This window comes from Eulemur rufifrons, chromosome 14 (genome assembly GCF_041146395.1).
Source record: "Eulemur rufifrons isolate Redbay chromosome 14, OSU_ERuf_1, whole genome shotgun sequence".
Classification (NCBI taxonomy): domain Eukaryota; kingdom Metazoa; phylum Chordata; class Mammalia; order Primates; family Lemuridae; genus Eulemur; species Eulemur rufifrons.
In genome coordinates this window covers 1,763,621-1,786,415 of record NC_090996.1, presented here as the reverse complement: position 1 = coordinate 1,786,415, position 22,795 = coordinate 1,763,621, and the positions used below count along the sequence as shown (strand labels likewise).

At 35.7% G+C, this 22,795-nt stretch overlaps 1 protein-coding gene across 1 annotated transcript in view; it reads left to right on the top strand.

Annotated features, from left to right (window-relative positions):
• Positions 1-22,795, top strand: part of SEPTIN14 (septin 14) — a 74,991-nt gene that overhangs the window by 32,153 nt on the left and 20,043 nt on the right. The window contains exons 6-7 of the mRNA XM_069485860.1: positions 6,147-6,308; positions 18,347-18,443. Coding sequence (XP_069341961.1) covers positions 6,147-6,308; positions 18,347-18,443 — 259 coding nt within the window. The remainder of the gene's footprint in view (positions 1-6,146; positions 6,309-18,346; positions 18,444-22,795) is intronic.

The window sequence follows — 22,795 nt, the reverse complement described above, 5'->3', positions numbered from 1 at the left end:
GTTTCCTCTACATTTTGTAGTTTATGTGCATAAACATCCGTAGTATTTATGGATGGTGTTTTGTAGTTCTGCACTATCAGTTGTAATATCTCGTTTTACATTTCTAATTGAGCTTATTTGGATCCTTTCTCTTCTCTTCCTTGTTAATGTAGCAAGAGTTCTGTCAATTTTGTTTATCCTTTCAATGAACTTACTTTTTGCTTCACTTACATTTTATATGAGTTTTTGTTTTCTATTTCTGCTCTGAACTTTGTTATTTCTTTTCTTCTGCTGTCCTTGAGTTTGGATTGCTCTTCCTTTTCATTGAGTTGTAATATTAGACTGTTAATTTGTGACCATTCTGACTTTGGATGTGAGAATTTAAGGCTATAAATTTTCCCCTAAGGTATACTTTTTCTTAGTTTCATAGATTTTGATAGCTTGTGTCTCCTTTGTCATTCAGTTCAAGGAATCTTTTGATTTCCATTTTAATTTCATTTTGACCCAATAATCATTCAGTAGCAGTTTGTTTAATTTCCATGACTTTGTGTAGAATTGAGTGTTATTCTTGGAGTTGATTTCTAGTTTTAACCCATTATTGTCTGAGAAGATATAGAGCATGATTTTGATTTTTTAAAATTTGTTGAGACATTGTTTTGTGGCCTATGATATGCTCAATCTTGGGAAATGTCCCATGTGCTTATGAGAAGAATGTATATTCTGTAGTTTTGGGTTAGAATGTTTTGTAAATATCTGTTAGGTCCATTTGTTCTGGGGTCTCATTTAAGTCGAGTTTTTCTTTATTTATTTTCTGCTTTGATGATCTGTCCAGCTCTGATAGTGGGGTGTTGAAGTCCCTAGCAATTACGATGCTATTATTTAATTCCTTGCTTAGCTCTAGTAGAATTTGTTTTATCTGTCTGGGAGCTCCTATGTTAGGCGTATGTATAGTTAGGATTGTTATGTCTTCTTGTAGAATTGGACCCTTTACCATTACATAATGACCATCTCTGTATTTCTTTACCTTTGTTGGCTTAACATTTGTTTTATCTGATATGAGAATGGCTGCACCTTCTCTCTTTTGATTTCCATTTGTATGAAATATTTTTCCATCCTTTCACTTTGAGCCTTTATGCATCCTTGTGGGTTAGATGTGTGTCCTGAAGACAGCAGACACTTGTGTTCTGTTTTTTTTAATCCATTCAGCCAGTTCATGTCTTTGGAGTGCTGCATTTAACTGTTAATGATTAGAGACAGAATTGAAATCTGGGATGCTGTTCTGATCATCATAAATGTTAGTACCTTAATGCTTTGTTTTCCTTCTTGTGCTATTGTTTTATTGGAATTGTGAGCGTTAGCTATTTTCAGTGATTTTACACTGCTGGGTATCTATTGTGCTTGTTCATGTATAATGCAGTTTGGGTAGTTCCTGCTGGGCAGATCTGACCATGACAAATTCCCTCAGTGTTTGCTTGTCTGGAAAAGACTTAATTTCTCCATCAATTGTGAAACCTAGCTTTGCAGGATATAAAATTCTAGGCTGGAATTTCTATTTAAGAGGATTGAAAATGGGATCCCACTTCCTTCTGGCTTGTAAGTTTTCCACTGAGAAATCTTCTGTTAGCCTGATGAGTTTTCCCTTGTAGGTCAGTTATTACTTACATCTAGCTGCTTGTAGAAGTTTCTCTTTCACTTTAACTTTGGCCACATCGATTAGTATGTCTTGGAGGTGTCCTATTTGTTTTGAATCTTCCCAGTATTCAATGACCATCTTTATCTGGATGTTTGGATCTCTGGCAATACCAGGGAAGTTTTCCTCAATAATTCCGTTGAATAGATTTTTCATTTTTTAACTCCTTCTTCTTCTCTCTCAGGGATATCTATAATTCACATGTTAGTTCACATCACATAATTTCATATCTAAGTGATTGCTCCACCTTTTTTGTTCTCTTCTATGCCTCTTTAAATGACTGGATTAGGTCAAGAGCCTTGTCTTCAATCTCTGAGACTCTTTCTTCTCCTTGATTTAGTTTGTTGCTGAGACTTTCTGCTGTGTTTTGAAATTCCCTAAATGACTCTTTCATTTCTTTAAGTTCTATTATATCCTTTCTTATTTTGCCTAGTTCTTTAGTGACTTTTTCATTCATTTCTTGCAATATTTTTTGGCTTCTTTTTGTTGGTTTTCAGCTTTCTCTTCAATTCCTTTGATCTTATTTGCCACTCAGGTTTTGAATTCCATTTCTTTTATTTTGACAATTTCCTTGAAATTGGAGTTCACTGCTGTAGCTCCATAGCGATCCCTTGTGGGTGTCAATTTGTTTTGGTGTTTTTTTTTTTTTTTTTTTTTTTTGAGACAGAGTCTTGCTCTGTTGCCCGGGCTAGATTGAGTGCCATGGCGTCAGCCTAGCTCACAGCAACCTCAAACTCCTGGGCTCAAGCAATCCTTCTGCCTCAGCCTCCCAAGTAGCTGGGACTACAGGCATGTGCCACCATGCCCGGCTCATTTTTTCTATATATATTTTTAGTTGTCCATATAATTTCTTTCTATTTTTAGTAGAGACGGGGGTCTCGCTCTTGCTCAGGCTGGTCTCGAACTCCTGACCTTGAGCAATCCACCCGCCTCGGCCTCCCAGAGTGCTAGGATTACAGGCGTGAGCCACCACGCCCGGCCGTCAATTTGTTTTGATTTTTCATATTGCCAGGGTTCTTTTGTTGATTTCTTCTCGTCTGAAACATCTTTTCTCAGCTCAGGACTAACAGGTTTGCAGGGCACCTGTTCTTTGCTGGGAACTCTCCTGCTTAATTAGAAGAAGAGGTGGTTGCTAGATGGTGCTTTTTTTCCTGCTCTGGAATGTTGATGTGGCAGGGGAGGGGCATTTGCACTAGAATCCAGTAATGCGGCTTTTCTGGCTTGTTCTGTTCTTTTGTGATTGCCTCTGTTCAAGCCTGTGCTGGATGATTTTGTGCTGGGTGTTGGATTGTTCACCATATAGTTGTAGGATATTTGAGTTAGGAGCTGGATGAATCCCTCTTCACTGAGGCAGGTTTTGTGTGGACTGCTTCGCCCAGGGTTTTCCTATAGAGGTAAGAGTAGCAGCTGAATGATGCTATCTAAGCAGTCATCTTGTGTTCCTGGTCTGTGGGTGTTTGCCCAAACCAGGTCCTAGTGTACTGGTAGCTCAAGGCTGGAGTATCCATGTCAGTGTATTGGACTTCTGAGTAGTTCCACCTGTGATGGTGGTGGAGGCTCTGGGCTGGAGTAGCTGGTCTTGGGGCCCAGGTGCATTGCAGGAATCTTGGAGGTGGTTTCACAGGCCTGGTGGGAGCTCTAGAGGCACAGTGGCAGATCCTTGGTCTCCAGCATGGAAGCCTCAGATCTGAGACTGCAGAGGAGCCAGAAGCAGGACTTCTGAGCAGGGCCTCAGAGTTAGAAGCAAGGCCATGTGGATGGTGGGAATTATCTGACCTGGGTAGTGGGGTCAGGGCCAAGCAGGCAGGATGTAGTTGGGGCATAGGGTAGAGTCAAGGCTGAGCCAATGGTAGTCTGTTCCACAGACTCAGGGACTGCCTGGATGCCAAGTCATGCAGTCAGAGGTCAGTTCTAGCAGCCCAGGGACCATGGAATTCTCCTTGCCCCTACAAGGACCCACCAAAGCAGTCATCCAAAGTCTCCCAGGTTGGAGCCTGCAGCACCCTAGTTTACTCCTGTGCTCAAATCCCAATGCACTGTAGGGGAGCGGTGCTTGGCTTCCAGTCACAGTATGTCACTCAGGGGAGCCTCTGGATAGTCTGCTCCCTCCCCAGCCCAGGGTGAGTATGTGAAGTTCATTGCCACAAAGCTGGATCTGCTTTGACCTGGGACCATGCACTCAAGAGCTTAGGATGGCATTACCTGCTGCCCAATCCCCATCGCACCTCTTGTCTGGTGCAATGACTCCGCAGACTCCAGGAAGAACCCAGTCCATCCACATAGAGGTCTGTGGTGGCAGAGGGAGCCCTGTCACATCTCAACTACCATGCCTGTGGGGTGAGTGCAGTATCCCAGCACTCTATTCTCTTATTCTTCCCCACATATGCTTTGATCTTATCAAATATATCACCCCATTACCTTTTCTCCACACTGAGTGTCCCATGTTGCTTCTCTGTGATTTCAAAATATTCCTGCTGAGAAAGGCAATCCATATATACACAGCTGCCTGCAATTTTCACTTCTTTCCTCGAAACCTGTGTTTGCAGGCTGCTTCTAGTCTGCCATTTTTTCTTTTCTCCATTTCTTTATGTTAATGATTTACTATAACTTCATTTCATCCCATCAAATTTAGGATGTTGTGGAAGGGGAGTTCCCACAGGGACTACCCCAAAATATACTGAGATGGGACCTGTTGGGATTGCAAAAAAAGAAGTACTAAATGCCAGAGTGATCGGTTTAAAGCATTTATTAGAAGAACTTACAGAGTTTAATAGCAATCCTCAGGATGAACAGTGAGTGAAACTTGGTGTTCTACTTAGGTACGTACACCATGAGGGAGGACAGGGTATGGAGTTTTCATGAAGGTTTAAGGAATTTGGCTCAGGGCCAGGGCATTTCTTTCAGTGTTTTTGGCAACAACCTAGATAAATTTATCAGTGCCTGGGAATATTCAAGGCTCCAGTTTTGGCTGAATCCTGATGGGAAAAACCTCCATTTGGCTGGGTCACAGAGATGTCAAGGCACTGTGATTTTTGGTCATGACACAGAAAGAAAGCAGGGGGAGCTGGGGAAGCCTACATACTAGAGGATGTATTTTCTTAGCTTTCTCACCCACACAACCTCAGACATTTACTTTAGTCTTGAATCTACCTTAACAGTTGTCTGCTCTTTACTGGGGAAGGCTTAATTTTTAGATATTAAAATTAGACACAATTTTGGACATATATGCTATAATATTAAAGCCTTGGTTTTGCTCAAGGATTTTTTTAAAAATGTGCTTTGGGGAGGCTAAAGCAAAAGCAACCTAACTAAAATTTATATTTATGCATTCCTACTACATTACAGATCTTGCCATTGTGCAGCTATGATTTAATAAGATATTTTAACAGTAATAAAACATTTTAGAATTCTGCTAATTGTTATTTTCTAAAAAGTTTAATTATTTCAATGCAAATACATGGAAACATTGTAGAACTGGGAAAATGTTTATGGGTAAAAATTCAATATCAAATATGCAAATATTCACCCTCAAATATGGAAATAATTTATTTTTACAAATTACAAATGGATATATTTGTTTGCAAGGTGCTTGTTACACACACACACACAGTCTTTAAAATATCATAAGAGGCCGGGCGCGGTGGCTCACGCCTGTAATCCTAGCACTCTGGGAGGCCGAGGTGGGCGGATCGTTTGAGCTCAGGAGTTCGAGACCAGCCTGAGCAAGAGCGAGACCCCATCTCTACTAAAAATAGAAAGAAATCATATGGACAGGTAAAAATATATATATCGAAAAAATTAGCCGGGCATGGTGGTGCATGCCTGTAGTCCCAACTACTCGGGAGGCTGAGACAGGAGGATCCCTTGAGCTCAGGAGTTTGAGGTTGCTGTGAGGTAGGCTGACGCCACGGCACTCACTCTAGCCTGGGCAACAAAGTGAGACTCTGTCTCAAAAAAAAAAAAAAAAAATATATCATAAGAAAAAACTATATTCTTTTTAGGTGGTCTTTGTAAAACAAAAGCAAATCTATCAGCAAGGGTATATGAAAATAGAACATTAAGTAAAATTGATTTATGGAGGTGATGTAGAAGGTCAAATGACAAAACCACGTCTTTTACAATTTTGATGAAGCGTCCCTCATTCTGACTTTTATCACTCAGTTTAATAAGAAATCACATTGATACCAAATTAAAGTCTATTTTATCCTATTACTTATACTTTACTCTGTATGTGTAGAGATATGAGAGATTTTTAAAAGACAAAGAAGTTTGAGACTTCTAAACTTGAATTCTGATAAAAGATGAATCTCAAAAGTATTGATAATTTTAGAAAACAATTTTGTAAGAAAGGCATGACAGCCAGTGGTTATCTAGTTAAGCACAAATTTATTGTCAGAGATTGTGAGGTTTTAGCTGTAAAAACTATAGGATGAACAACAAATACTCAATGCTAAGATTTTGTTTTCTCTCTTAATAGGTGAACATTATACCACTGATTGCCAAAGCAGATACAATTTCTAAAAATGATTTACAGAAATTTAAGAGTAAGATAATGAATGAATTGATTAGCAATGGCATCCAGATATATCAATTTCCAACAGATGATGAAACTACTGCTCAAGTGAACTCATCAATGAATGTAAGCTTAAGTAAAAATATTAGTAATATATTGGAACTCGTATGTGACAGACTATAAATGAGTTGTGCTTTTTTCTAAATTCCAGTGTGACAAAATATTTTGTTTTCTTGATTTTGAAAAGTGTTGCTTACAATCAATTCTTTTTTAAAACAGCTTTATTTAGATTTAATTGAAATATCATACAATTCACCCATTGAAAGTATACAATTCTATTATTTTTGGTATAGTCACAGATATGTACAACCATCACAACAGTCAATTTTAAAACATTTTTATCACCTTGAAAAAATCCAATACCATTAGCTTTTTTCCCCACCTCTCACCTCACCCTCTGTCCCTCCCTCCCCAGTCCAAGGCAACCACTAATCTACTTTCTTTCTTTAAAATTATCCTCTATTATATTTTTATGTACTTTCTACTGTTGGTCCATAGATTATTATTGCTATATTAGAGACAGAAACAATTTCAGGAGTTTTGCAGAGCTTTGCCCTGAAGGAATATGTGAACGTGTTAGTTCGCATATCAAAAGCTGCCTCGCCTCAGGAGGGCATCTTAAAGGTCAGTGGCGGCTGCTTTCCAGGGTGACGCTGCCGTCTCAAACCGGTAATTTTCACCTGCTTTGAATGACAAAGCAGGTTTGCATGGGGCCATGGGAGGAGACCTGATCAAAGAGTGCCAGCCCGACAGACACCTGCGGCTAAAAGCATTTAGCCCAAGGGGCACCTCTTGCTTGACTCCTGATTACCTGTCTCAATCCACAATAACTAGATAAAGAAATATGGAGTCACTATATCTCTGTTTAACTTTTCTGCTAAAGTCATAGTTTTATCTTAGAACTTAAAAGTTTGTCTCAGAAAGATTTTGTAACCATTTGCTCATGTAGATAGAGTTAATTAAGGGATCCCTAGAAGCCTTTTGGGAGACTTTAACCTAAAATGAACTACCTGTTATTATGTAAATCTGTTACCCCTGGCAACTGATCACTGTACCCATAAATACCGATGTGAAACTTCACTTGTGGCCTCACAATTTACAGGAATATTGTGGGGTCTCCTGAGCCCCCCTCTTTTCATAAATCTATTCTTTATCAAACTATACTATCATCTCTGTGTATTCTTTTATTTCTATATTCTATTATTTTCTATTTTCTATTATTTCCTTATCCTTTGCGACGACTTCTGCCTGACGGACCCGATTTTTTGCTGAGAGAGTAGCTAACTCCCCATATTCTACCTTTATAAATTTCTCTGTTTTAGATATTCCATATGAATGGGATAACATGTGGTCTTTTGTATCTGGCTTCTTTCACTTACCATAATGTTTTAAAGATTTATCTATGTGATAGCATGTTGTTATCAGCTCTTCATTTCTTTTTATGGCCAACACCATTATAGGGATACCACATTTTCTTTATCCATCATTTAGATGATGGGTATTTGGGTTGCTTCCACATTTGGATTACTACAAAGAATGCTGCTATAAACATTTGCATACAATTCTTTGTGTGGACATATGCTTTCATTTCTTTTGGGTATATGCCTAGAAGTGGAATAGTTCAGTCATATAGCAACTATGTTTAATCACTTGAAGAAATCTAGACCTTTTCCAAAGTGGCTTTACCAGTCGTTCTGCTTTCTCCACTTCCTTGCTTTGATTGTTATTATACAAACTTTTTATTCTAGCCATGCTAGTGGGTGTGAAGTGGATCCTATTGTGGTTTTGATTCGCATCAGATCCTTTGCCCATTTTTAGATTGGGTTTTTATCTTTTTATTATGAATTGTAATAGTTCTTTATATATTCTAAATTCAAAGTCCCTATAAGAAATATGATATGCACATTTTATTCCATTTTGTGGGTAATCTTTTCAGTTTCTATTTGGTTTCTTTTAAAGCACAAAAGATTTTAATTTTGATGAGATTCAATTTTTCTACTTTTTTCTTTTTTGGCTCTTTTGCATCATATCTAAGAATTCTTTGCTAAATCTAAGGTTATAAAGGTTTACCTATTTTTCATAAAGTTTAAAAAATGTGGTAAAATACACACAACATTACAGGATTTACCATCTTAACTATTTTTAAGTGTATGTTTCATGGGCATTATATATTTACATTGTGCTATGACCATCACCATCCATCCACACAACTCTTTTTATCTTACAAAACTGAAACTTTGTTCCTATTAAACAATAAATACTGATTCCTCTCTTCCTCTAATCCCTGGCAACAACCATTGTACTTTTTTTGTCTATAAATTTGACTATTCTAAGTACCTCATATAAGTAGAATCAATATTTTTTCTTTTATATCTGGATTATTTAATAGCATAATGTCTTCAGTGTTCATCAGTGTTGTGGCATGTGTTAGAACCTCCATACTGTCTACTATAATGCCTAAACCAATTAACATTTCCACCGACAGTATGCAAGGATTCCCTTTTCTCCACATCCTCACCCATACTTCTTATCTTTTGTCTTTTTGGTAATAATCTTTCTGTTAGGAGTGAGGTGATATTTCTATGTTTAATTTGTCAAGGAACTACCATATTTTTTTCGTAGTGACTGAACTATTTTTCATTCTCACCAACAGTACAAACGATTCCAGTTTCTCCACATCCTTGCCAACACTTGTTATTATGAGGTGTGCATTTTTTGATTGTAGCTTATATTAGTACTAATGGGTGGAAAGTGGTATCTCATTGTAAGTTTGATTTGCATTTCCCTAATGATTAGTGATGTTGAGCGTTTTATTATTGGCCATTTGTATATCTTTAACATTGTTATGTTTCCCCAATACAAGATATTAGGGAAATGTCTGTTTAAATTTTTTGTCCATTTTTGAATTGAGTTATTTATTGTTCAGTTTAAGGAGTTCTTTGTATATTCTTGATATGCATGGAAGTTTTTAATTTTTATGTTGTCCAATGTATCTATTTTTCCTTTGTTGCCTGTGCTTTTGGTGTTATATCCAACATATCATTGCCATGTTCAATATCATCAAGTTTCTCCATGTTTTCTTTTAAGACTTTTACAGTTTTAGCTCTTACATTTATGTCTGTGATCAAATTTGAATTTATTTTTGTGTAAGGTAAGTCTTCTAGGAGTATTACAGTTTTAGCCCTTACATTTAGATCTTTGATCCATTTGATTTAATGTTTATATATGTATAAGTTAAGGGTTCATCTTCTTTTGTATGCGAATATATGGTTGTCTCAGCACCATTTGTTGAAAATACTACTATTTCACTATTGGATTGTTTTGGCACGCTTGTCAAAAAAGGTGACCATAGATAAAAAGGTTTATTTAATTATACACACCCACCCACACACATATATATGATATATATTCTTGTTTCAGTATTACACATCTTGATTACTGTTACTTTGTAGTAAGTTTTCAAAGTGGCAATTGTGATTCCTACTACCTTGTCTTTTTTGTTCAAGATTGATTTGACTATTCTGGTTCCTATAAAAGTTCCATATAAATTTTCTTGTCAGCTTGTCAATTTCTGTAAAGAAGTAAACTGGACTTTTTATAGGGAATGTATTGAATCTCTAGATTAATTTGGGGAGTATTGCCATCTCAACAATGTTAAATCTTCTGATTCTGTTAACATGGAATGTTTTTCAATTATTTAGTTCTTTTTAAATTTCTTTCAACTATATTCTGTAGTTATCAGATTATAAATTTTGCTCTTCTTCTAATTTCTAAATACTTTTACATTAATTTATTTTTAATTGAAAAATAATAATTGTGTATATTTACAGGGTACAATGTGTTTCAATTTATATATACATTATAGAAAGATCCAATCAAACTACTTAACTATCTATCACCTAAGTAACTTATCATTTTTTCTGATGAGGATGTTAAAAATCTAATTTGGAAGTATACATCACATTATTATTAACTGTGGTCACCATGCCATGAAATAGATTACTAAGACTTACTCTTCCAGTCTAACTGAAACTTTGTACCCCCTTTGATGAATATCTCCCCTTTTCTCATACCTTACCCTCCACCCCCAGCCACTGGTAACCACCTTTCTACTCTCTGTTTCTATGAGATAAACTTTTTAAAATTCCACATGTAGGTGAGATCATACAATATTTGTCTCTTTGTGCCTAGGTTATTTCACTTAGCATAATGCCCTCCAATTCCATCCTTGTTGTGAATGACAGAATTTCCTTTTTTAAAAGGATATAGAGTAGTCCATTGTGTATATATACCACATTTTCTTTATTTATCCATTGATGAACACTTAAGTGCTTCCATATCTTGGCTACTGTGAATAATACTGAAAAAAAAATAGGAGTGTAGATATGCCCTCAACATACTGATTTCAATTATTTTCGCTATATACTTGGAAGTGGGATTGCTGGATCATATAGTAATTTTACTTTTAGTTTTTTTGAGGAACTTCCAGACCATTTTCCAAAAAGACTGTACCAATTCACATTTTTACCAACGGTGCAGAAAAGTCCCTTTTGTTCACCTCCTCATGAACACTTGTTATCAATTGTCTTTATTTATTTATTTCAGAGTTGGGGTCTCACTCAGTCACCCAGGCTGGAGAGAAGTGACGTGATCATAGTTCACTGCAGCCTCAAACTCGTTGTCTCAAGCAATCCTTTTGGATTGGCCTCCAGAGTAGTTGAGATTAAAGGTGTGAGCCATCATGCCTGGCTCAATTGTCTTTTTGATAATAGCCATTCTAACAGTTGTGAAGTGATATCTTATTGTGATCTCATTTCCCTGATGATCAGAGATGTTGAACAGTTTTCATATATCTCTTGGCCATTTGTACCTCCTTTTTATAGATGTCTGTTCAGATCCTTTGCCTATTTTTAAATTGGGTTATTTGTTTTCTTGCATTTTAGTTGAGTTCCCTATATAGTTTGGGGTTAGACCCTTTCTAGATGTATAATTTATAAATATTTCCTCCCAATCTATTGTCTGTCTCTTCATTTGGTTGTTTTCTGTATTATGCAGAAGCTTCTTAGTTGAATGCAATCCCATTTATTTAATTTAGCTTTTGTTGCCTGTGCTTTTTATGGAGTTGTATTTAAGAAATCATTGCCCACACCAATGTCATGAATCTTTTTACCTATATGTTTTTCCACTAGCTTTACAATTTCAGGTCTTGAATTTAATCCTTTTATGTATTTTGAATTGATTTTTATGGATGGTTTGAGATAAGACCCTTATCTAATTCTTCTGCATTTGGATATCCAGTTTTCACAACACTATTTATTGAAGAGAATGTCTTTTCCCCGTTATGTGTTTTTGGCAACTTTGGATTTATTTGTGGGCTTTCTATCCTGTTACATTGTTAAACATGCCTGTTTTTTTGTAAAGGAATGATGCTGCTTTGATGACAGTAGCATTATATCTTGAAATCAGAGAATGTGTTGCATCCAGCTTTGTTCTTTTTTTTCTTTTTTTTTTTTTTTTACGTATATTTCCCTTACCCTCCCCCCCGAGTCAGAGCTTCAAACATGACCATCCCCTAGACGGTGAGTATCGCACTCATTATGTATGTATACACCCATCCCGTCCCCCACCCACATCTGCCTGACACCCAATCAATGTTTTTCCTAAATGTGCTCTTAGGTGATGATCAGTGAAACCAATTTGATGGTGAGTACATGTGGTGCTTATTTTTCCATTCTTGGGATACTTCACTTAGTAGAATGGGTTTCACCTCTTTCCAGGAAAATACAAGAGGTGCTATAGCACCATTGTTTCTTATAGCTGAGTAGTACTCCATGGTATACATATACCACATTTTATTAATCCAGCTTTGTTCTTTTTGCTCAAGATTCCTTTGTCTATTTGGGTTTTTTTCTGGTCCATACTAATTTTAGGGGTTTTTTTAATTTCTATGAAAAATGACATTTGAATTTTGATTGGGATTATATTACTTTGGGTAACATGAACATTTTATAATATTCTTAAAATTCATGAATATGGGATATCTTTTTATTTATTTGTTTTTCCTCAATTTGTTCATCAATGTTTTACAGTTTTTGTGTCCAAATCTTTCACCTCCTTGGTTAAATTTACTCCTAAGTATTTTATTATTTGATGCTATTATAAATAGGATTGTTTTCTTGATTTTTTCCTGATAGTTTGTTGCTAATGTATAGAAATGCTATTGGGTTTTATGTGTTGATTTTGTATCCTGCAATTTTATTAAATTTTATTAAATTTGTTTATTAGTTCTAACAGTTTTTTGGTGGGTTTTCTATATATGAGATTATGTTATCAGCAAACAGAGCCAATTATTGTATTATTTATATTCTTTTAGATTTATTGAGATTTGTTTTATGGTTTATCATATGGTCTATCCTAGAGAATTTTCCATGTGCACATGAAATTAATGTATATTATGTTGGTGATTGGAGTGTCTAAAATGTCACATAAGTCTAGTTGTTTTATAGTGTTGTCCATGTCTTCTCATTACTTCTTCTCTTTGCTTTATCCATTTCTTATAGTGGGGTATTGGAGTCTTCAACCATTATTTTCCTTTTGTCCTGTTTTTGCTTCATATGTACTAATGCTTTGCTATTAGATATGTATATGTTTATAATTGTATCTTTCTGATTGACTTTTATTTTCATAAAATATCCCTTATTATCTCTAGTAGCAATGTTTCTAAAAGTTTGTTTTATCTGAGAGTGGTATTACTACTCCAGCTTTCCTGTAGTTGCTTTTTCCATGTTTCAGTTTTTGCAATATTTTACTTTCAATATAGTTATATTTTTAAATGTAAGTTTTGTCTTCTGTATACAGTATATAGCTAAAGCATACTTTTTATCCAGTCTGCCAATTTTTATCTTTTTTTTTTTTTACAGAAAGCTTATTGAGAGAGAGACAGACAATAGATCCTACTCCAAAAACAGAATAGAGGTCCTTTTCCAAGTAGGAGGGGGACACCTAATGAGGCAATGGTAACATTTTTAAATGTTTAGAAACTCCATTATGAAACAGACACACATGGCCAGCATTGTCTTAAGGTCAGGCCATAAAGATTAGTCACAAACTGCTGTCACAGGAAGGTAAGTGCAATTTGTAAGACATCAGCTTAGTAATTTACCGACCCTGGTCCTGGGCCAGTGACTTGCTGATGACTTGTTCCGGGTGGTCAGGGTCTGGTATTGGCCAAAATGGCTGCTGCAGTCAGGCCCTCTCAATCTTCCTTTTCTGCATTAGTATAGTATATATATCATATTTTCTTTATCCATTCATCAGTGGGTGGGTACTTAGGTTGTTTTCATACTTTTGCAATTGTAAATTGTGTCTTGATAAAATATGGGTACTGGTGTTGTTTACATAAAATGACTTTTTTCCTTTGAGTAAATCTCAGGTAGTGGTATTGCTGGATTGAATAGTAGCTCTACTTTTAGTTCTTTGAGAAATGTCCATAGTGTTTTGCTTAGTGATTATACTAATTTTCAGTCCCGCCAGCAGTGGATAGGGGTTCCTTTCTCTCTGCATCCACACCAGCATCTATTGTTTTTGGACTTTATAATAAAAGCCCTTCTAGCATAGCTAATATGATGTCTCATTGTGGTTTTAATTTGAATTTCCTGATGATTAGTGACATTGAGCATTTTTTCATATGTTTTGGCCAATTCTCTATCTTCTTTTGAAAAGCTTCTGTTCGTATCTTTTACCCACTTTTTAATGGGGTTGTTTTTGTTCTTGATGATTTGCTTGAGTTCTTTGTAGAGTCTGAGTATTAACCCTTTATTGGCTGTATAGTTTATGAATATTTCCCCCATTCTGTAGGTTTTCTATTTGCCCTGTTGATATTACCTTAGCTGTGCAGAAACTTTTAAATTTAATCAAACCCCATGTATTTATTTTTGTTTGTTGCTGTAATTGCCATTGGGTCTTATTCATGAATTCTTTGCCTAGGTTGATTTCTAGAAGAGTTTTTTCTACATTTTCTTCTGGAATTGTTATGATTTCATGCCTTATATTTAATTCTTTTATCTATATGGAGTTAATGTTTGTGAGTGGTGAAAGATTCACAATGCTCAGTGGGGGGAGTGATCCACTCATGTGTAGCCATCCGAGTTCTTCACCTCCTTCTCTGAGAGCAGTGAGCCAGGAGGCTACCACTAATCTGCCATTTTTCCCCCTGATTTTTCTGATTTTGCTGAGACTTATTTTATGGCTTAATATGTGATCCATCTTGGAAGATGTCCTATGTGCTGATGAGAAGAATGTACATTCTGTAGTTTGGGGTAGAATGTTCTGTAAATGTGTTTTAGGTCTATTTGTTTTAGAGTCCTGTTTGAGTCCAATATTTCTTTCTAGATTTTGTGCCTCAATGATCTTTCCCATTCTGTCAGTGGAGTGTTAAAGTCCCCAGCTATTATGATGCCACTATTTATTTCTTATTTAGATCTACTTGAATTTATTTTATGAATCTGAGTGCTCCCGTGTTAGGTGCACAGATATTTAGGATTTTTATATCTTGTTGAATTGTTTCCTTCATCATTTTATAATGACCATCTTTTTCATTTTTAACCATTGTTGATTTACAGTGTATTTTATCTTATGTGAGGATAGCTCCTCCTGCTCACTTCCGTTTTCCATTTACATGGTATTTTTTCCCCATCCCTTTACCTTGAAGCCATGAGAGTCTTTGCAAGTTAAATGGGTTTCTTGGAGACAGCATATATTTGGGTTGTGTTTCTTCATCTATTCCACCAATCTGTATCTTTTAAAAGGAAAATTATGACTGTTCACCTTCAATATTAGTAATGATACATGAGATACTGTTCTATTCATCATGTTGAATGATATCTTGTTGTTTTGTTTTCCCTTGTGCTACTGTTTTACAGGAGCTGTGAGCTTAAACTTTTGGGTGATTTTATACAGGTAGATATTTGTTGTACTGTTCCATATATAGTGCACTTTTGAGAATTTCCTGTAGGGCAGGTCTAGTGGTGACAAATTCCCTTAGTGTTTGCTTGTCTGGGAAAGACTTTGTTTTTCAGTCATTTTTGAAACTTAGTTTTACAGGATACAAAATTCTTGCATGACAGTTATTCTATTCAATAATTACCCTGGTCATGGTGATTTTAACGGTGGAAAAAAAATTTTTTAAAAAAGAATAACACTGGTCCCTTCTGGCTTTTAGGGTCTTTGCTGAGAAGTTTTCTCTTAGTCCTACAGGTTTTCCTTTGTAAGTTAGTTGTTGCTTTCACTTTGCAGCCTGTAGAAGTTTCTCCTTCACTTTGACTTTGGCTAGACTTATGACTATGTGTCTTGGTGATGTCCTGTTTGCAATAAATCTTCCCAGTGTTTGATGACCATCTGATATCTGGATATCTAAATCTCTGGTAGTACCAGGAACTTTTCCTCAATTATTCCCTCAAATAGGTTGTCCATGCTTTTTGCCTTTTCTTCTCCCCTTCAGGGATGCCTTCAATTCTTATATTGGCTCATTTTACATAGGACTATATTTCTCTAGGTGATGGTTCATTCTTCTTCTTTTTTTTTTTTTTCCTACATTTTTGACTGGCTGGGTTAATTTGAAGGCCTTGCCTTCAAGCTCTGAAATCCTTTCTTCTGGTTGATCTAGTCTGTTGTTAAATCTTCCTGCTGTATTTTGAAATTCTGTGCAGCTCGTGATTCATGGGGCTGTGGAGGCATCATGGCAGCTGGGGCTTTCTCTCCACCCAACACTGGTTGTGGCAGCTGCTGTGGTGCTACTCAGGTTACAGTGGTGGTGCTATCTAGATGGCTGTGGTACATAGTGGGAGCTAAGAGCACCTCCCCTGCTTGGATCTCCTAGTGGTGAGAGGCACATAGTACCCAGTTATGGGCCATACAAATGTGCCTGCAGTCCCTTCTCCCTCCTCAGCCCATCAGTGGTGATGGGGAGATTGCTACATTGTGGCTGACCCCAGTGCAGGCCAGGCATTCTGAAGGCAAGAGCTCAAAATGGTGTCAGTTGAAGCAACCTGGGATTGGAGTCCAACAGGATCCTGTTGTGCCCACTCTCTGGTGCAATGCTGCTGCACAATCTCCAAGCAGCTCCCTAATCAGTCTGGAGGCATGACATAGTAGGGGGTTCCCTCACAGTTCAGGTTGCGATGTCTGTGAGAGGAGTATATAGCCCCAGTGTTCTCTTCTCTGACCTTTCCCCATGTGTAGATGCTTCCCCCAGGTACTTTGTAATCTTGTTGAACAGATCACCCTGCCTCCCTTTCCTTCACTTGGGTGTCTCCAGTTACTTCTCTCTCCAAGATGGTCCATCCATATGTGAATAGGTACTTGCAACTTTTGATCCTCTCCTTGAGAGTGGCTTGTACAGGCTGCTTCTAGTCCACCATCTTGGCCTCCCTTCTAAATTTTTAATTTGTGTAAATTTTCTTAAATATATAAAATATTAGATTATATTTTGAAAGATAACTAAATTTGAAAATATATAGACTTAGAATTCAATCCTGGATTCCCTACATAAAAACCAAAAAATTCTGCATAATTCACCCATCTTCCTTGAGACTGTTAACTTCTCTATGCTTTGGAACCAATGACACCTCTAGTGGGGCTTCTTTTAAGATGTGAGTCCAAGATCTTTGTGAAAGACCTGACACGTGATCTAGAATATAATAGATGACTGATAAATGTTAATTTTATTTTTTATTTCTCTTTTCTTATATTTATACCTTATTTGTTTTGAAATACCTAAAACTACATTTCTGAATTGAAATGCTAAGTAATATAAAACTTGTTTTTATTCTTTTGTGTCAAATTTTCTTTAGACCTTGTATTAGAGATTTTGTCTTCTCCTATTTAATTACACTTCTAGGAAATCAATTATAGGAAATAATCATAGAGCATAATTTTTCTTCAAGACCAACTAATAGAATAATGTTAATTATTAAATATTTAACAAAATGCTTGGCCGGGCGCGGTGGCTCACGCCTGTAATCCTAGCACTCTGGGAGGCTGAGGTGGGCGGATCGTTTGAGCTCAGGAGTTCGAGACCAGCCTGAGCAAGATCGAGACCCCATCTCTACTAAAAATAGAAAGAAATTATATAGACAGCTAAATATATATATAGAAAAAATTAGCCGGGCATGGTGGCACATGCCTGTAGTCCCAGCTACTCGGGAGGCTGAGACAGGAGGATTGCTTGAGCCCAGGAGTTTGAGGTTGCTGTGAGCTAGGCTGACGCCACGGCACTCACTCTAGCCCGGGCAACAGAGCGAGACTCTGTCTCAAAAAAAAAAAAAAAAAAAAAAAAAAAAAAAAAAAAAAACAAAATGCTTAATAATTTTGGCCTTAAACATTTCCTTTATATCAAAGTGCTATTCAGACAGACCAATCTGTATAATTTCTGATGGACCATGTATCTATTTTGCACATTTCTGCCTCTACATCTTCTCAAAAACCTTCACCTTACCTATGGTTGTCCTTCTTACTTTGATCATTATCCTCTCAGGTACACATTGGGTTGTACTTTATTTTTTTACACTATCCCTGACTCTACCACCCAGAGTGACCCCCTTCTACTTTAAGTTGTACTTAGAATTCACTGGGGCATATATAGTACTACTTACTAGCATATTTTATATTATGTATCCATTAACTATTATAGTTTTAGTTATTTTTAATACTTCTGTCTTTTAATTTTTATACTAGAGCAAAAGTGATTTATATACCATTGCATTAACATTGTCAGTGTGAAGATATTTCAAGGTAAAAATAGTGTGAAGAAAATAATATGTCTATTAAAAATCTTTTTTCTTTGTATTCTTCACAGCAGATGCTTTGCTTTAGGCTATTCTCAGTATATAGTTTTCAATTGTGTACCCAGCCTGAGACTAATGCTTACAGATATTAATTAGTACATAGTTACTGCCAAATTCTAAAATCTGATGCAAGGTGGATTCCTGTCAGATTAAATTTAATATAATATTTTCACCTCTGTTATTTTTATAACAGGAATAAGAGTAATATAATAAACTATAATGGTATTAGGGACTTCAATTCATGTCATTCTTATTTTCTAGAGACTGTTACCGTTTGCTGTGGTAGGGAGTATGGATGAGGTGAAAGTTGGAAAAAGAATGGTGAGAGGCCGTCACTACCCTTGGGGAGTTTTGCAAGGTAAATATAATGAAAGAGGGCAGGATTTGGAATGATTAAGTTAAGTATACCATGTGTATCACCCATAGTCTCAAAATAGCAGTTAAAATTGAGCAAATACTGGTAAATCTTGCTAATCTGTAAATTAAGTTACTAGTGAGGAACAAAGGTTCTGTTTCATTTAACTAACACTTACTTTGACTCATAGGAGTCATTTGTCGTCTGCTGCTAACAAATTTTGGGCCAAAATCCACAGTGGCTGGGCAGAATCTCCTTGTTTATCCCAACTGCATTGTGCATATTATCTCTGGCTGCATAAACAATGACATCCAGAAGGCTGGGAAGTACTTTAAACAAGATTGAAGCATAAATACTGGTGTTTAAACATGTTACATAAACTAATTACTACCTAAATTATAAAGCATTTTTAACTGGTCACTAAAAAAATGAAAAACTATTTTAAAACAAAGATGTACAATTTACCTTTGGCTAAAGTATACCTTTGATATTTATATTATTATTTGGTATCATGATGAGTTAGAATATCATAATAAGCAATAATTTAGTGTCTTTTTCATCTACTTGTAGTATTAATTATTGAAGAATGGAAGATTTCTACCTGTACTGGTTTCCAAATGTTGTTTTTAAAAATTGACACAAATTTTTAAATTCATGGAGATACATAAAACTTTACATATTTTAATATTCATTATATTAAATATATTTTATTATATATGTTATATTGATATATTTTATTATATATTATATATTATTATGTACTACATAATTACATAATAATATATGAGGGCTGCACAGAAAGTATCCAGCCATATAATATGTTCTCATTATATTAACAATGGCTGGATACTTTCCGGACAGCCCTTTTATATTTATATTATTTCTACATATACAAAAGTTGGTCACAATATTATACACAATAAACAACATATTGTGGTCAATGTTCTGGGCAAAATAAACACAGGAGACAGCCAAATGAATTGTTTTTAATTAATGAAATAATTATTTAATGTATTTTTATTTTTATTACTATTATTTTTAATTTCAGAATATTATGGGAGACAAATGCTTTAGTTACATAGATTGCCTTTGCACAGCCCGAGTCAGAGCTACAAGCATGCCCATCCCCCAGACAGCGTGCACCACACCTGTTAGGTGTGAGTTTACCAATCCCCTCCTCCTCCCACCTCCCAACACCTGATGAATGTTATTTCCATATATGCACATGAGTTTTGATCGATTAATACTGATTTAATGGTGAGTATATGTTGGTGTTTGTTTTTCCATTCTTGTGATACTCCACTTAGATGAATAGGCTCCAGCTCCATCCAGGATAATATTTCAAAACATTATGGAGGTACAAATGTTTTGGGTTACATGTGTCAATTTGGTTATGCTTGAGTAAGGGTTATCTCATCATCCAGATAGTGCTCACTGTACCCATTAGGTAGGTTTTTGCCTATCTCCTGCTTCCCCCTCCCCCCTGCTTAATTTCCACTGAGTTTCACTCTTTTGTGTGCACATATGTACTCGTCAGTTAGTTCCAATTTAATAGTGAGTACATGTGGTGTTTGTTTTTCCATTCTTTAGATACTTCACTTAGTATAATGGCCTCCAGTCCCATCCAAATTGTTGCAAAAGGCCTTAATTCATTCTTCTTCATGGTGGAATAGTATTCTATAGTACACGTATATCACAATTTGTTAATCCACTCATGAATTGATAGGCCCTTGGGTTGATTTCACATCTTTATAATTGTGAATTGTGCTGCAATAAACATTTGAGAGAAGGTGTCTTTTTGATAAAATGACTTCTTTTCCTTTGGGTAAATATCCAGTAGTGGGATTGATGGAACAAATGATAGGTCAACTTTTAGTTCTTTGAGGAATCTCCATACTGTTTTCCATAGAGGTTGTACAAATTTGCAGTCCCACCAACAGTGTATAAACATCCCTTTCTTTCCACATCCACACCAGTATCACTGTTTTTGGACTTTTTAATAAAAGTCATTCTACCTGGGGTAAGGTGATATCTCATTGTGGTTTTAATTTGCATTTCTCTGATAATTAGTGATGTTGAACTTTTTTTACATGTTTATTGGCCATTTGCCTATCTTCTTTCAAAAAGCTTCTGGTCATATCTTTTGCCCACATTAAAATGGGGTTGTTTGTTTTTTTCTTAATGATTTGCTTGAGTTCTTTGCAGATTCTGGTTTTTAGCTCTTTATTGGATGTGTAGCTGGTGAATATTTTCTCCCATTCTGTAGGTTGTCTATTTGCTCTGTTAATTATTTCTTTAGCTGCGCAGAAGCTTTTTAATTTAATCAAGTCCCATTTATTTATGTTTTGTTGTGATTATCACTGGGGTCTTCTTCATAAATTCTTTGCCTAGGCCAAATCTAGAAGAGTTTTTCCAGCATTTTCTTCTGGCATTCTTATGGTTTCATGCTGTATATTTAAGTTTTTTTTCCATCTTGAATGGTGTGTTGTGAGAGATATGGATCCTGTTTCATTCCTCTGCATGTGGCTATCTAATTTCCCCAGCACCATTTATTGAATAGGCCTTCTTTTCCCCCATGTGTGTTGTTGTGGGCTTTGTCAAAGATCAGTTGGCTGCCTGTGGATGGTTTTATATCTGGGTCCTCTGTTCTGTTCCATTGGTATATATATCCATTTTTGTGCCAGTACCATGCTGTTTTGGCTACTATAGCCTTGTAATATAGTTTGAAATCTGGTAGTGTGATGCCTCCAGATTTGTTATTTTTGCTTAAGATGGCTTTTGCTATTTGGGCTCTTTTCTGGTTCCAAAATGTAGAATTATTTTTTTCTGGATCTGTGAAATATAATGTTGGTATTATTATGGGGATTGCATTGAATCTGTAAATTACTTTGAGTAGTATGGACATTTAGAAACTGAGGTACTGCCAACTTGGGGGAGGGGGAAAGGCCTTGCAACTCAAAGTAAGACCATCCCTCTTACCCTTCTGATGTGATATTTTTGGTTCTGTGTCCCACATGGGTATGTCAGGCTTATTATCAAGTTATGGAGTTTTCACCAAGGTGTTCTTGTCTATGGATAGTTGCTAACTGAATTTTCTATGTGGGGGAGAGAAGTTTGAAATTTCTTATTTGACCATTATGCTAATGCCCAATCATTTGTGATTCTGTCATTTCAGTTGTAATGTTTTCTCTTTCATTAATGGTTTTATTGATTTGAGTATCTCTCTCTCCATATATATATAGTCTCTCTATATAAATATATTCCTCTAGTCTATCTAAAACTTTGTACCCTTTGACCAACATTTTCCATTTACCTATTCCTCTTCCATTCCACCTCCTCCTCTAGTAATCACTTTTCTATTCTCTATTTCTATGAATTTGACATTTTTAGGTTTCATATATAAGTGAGATTATTCAGTGTTTGTCTTTCTGTTCCTGATGTATTTTACTTAACATATTGTCCTTCAGTTTCATTCATGTTTTTCATATCACAAAATTTTCTTTTAAAAGCTCTATAGTATTTTATTGTGTGTGTGTTTGTATCACTTTTTAATCCACTCATTTGTTGATGGATTCTTGGGTTGCTTCCATATCTTGGCTATTGTGAATAATGCTGAAAAATAAACTACTTAGGAATTAATTTAGCCAGGGAGGTGAAATATCTGTACACCGAAAGCTATAAAACATTGATGAAACAAATTAAAGAAGACACAAATAAATGGAGAGCTATCCCATGTTCATGGATTAGAAGAATTAATGTTAAAATGTTCATACTGCCCAAAGTCATCTACAGATTCAATAAAATTTCTATCAATATTCTAATGTTATTTTTCATAGAAATAGAAAAAAAAAACTAAATTTCCTATAGAACCAGAAAGGAACCTGAATAGCCAAAACAATCTTAAGCAAAAGAACAAAGCTGGAGATATTATACTCCATGATTTCAAAATATTTTAATATTATAAAACTATTGTAATCAAAATGGCATGGTAATTACATAAAAACAGAGTCATCAATCAAAGGAACAGGATAGAAAGCTTATAAATACATTCAAGTAGTTATAGTCAATTGAGATTTGATAAAGGTGCCAAGAACATACAATGGGAAAATGACAGTCTCTTCAATAAACAGTGTTGGGAAAACTGGATATCCATATGCAGAAGAATACCACATACAAAAATCAACTCAAAATGGATAAAAGTCTTGAACTTAAGATCTGAAATTGTAAAGCACTAGAACAAAACACAGGGGAAAATCTCCATGACCTTGTTCTGGGCATTGATCTCTTGGATAGGACTTCAAAAGCACAGGCAACAAAAACCAAAATAGACAACGTATTGCATCAAACTAAGAACC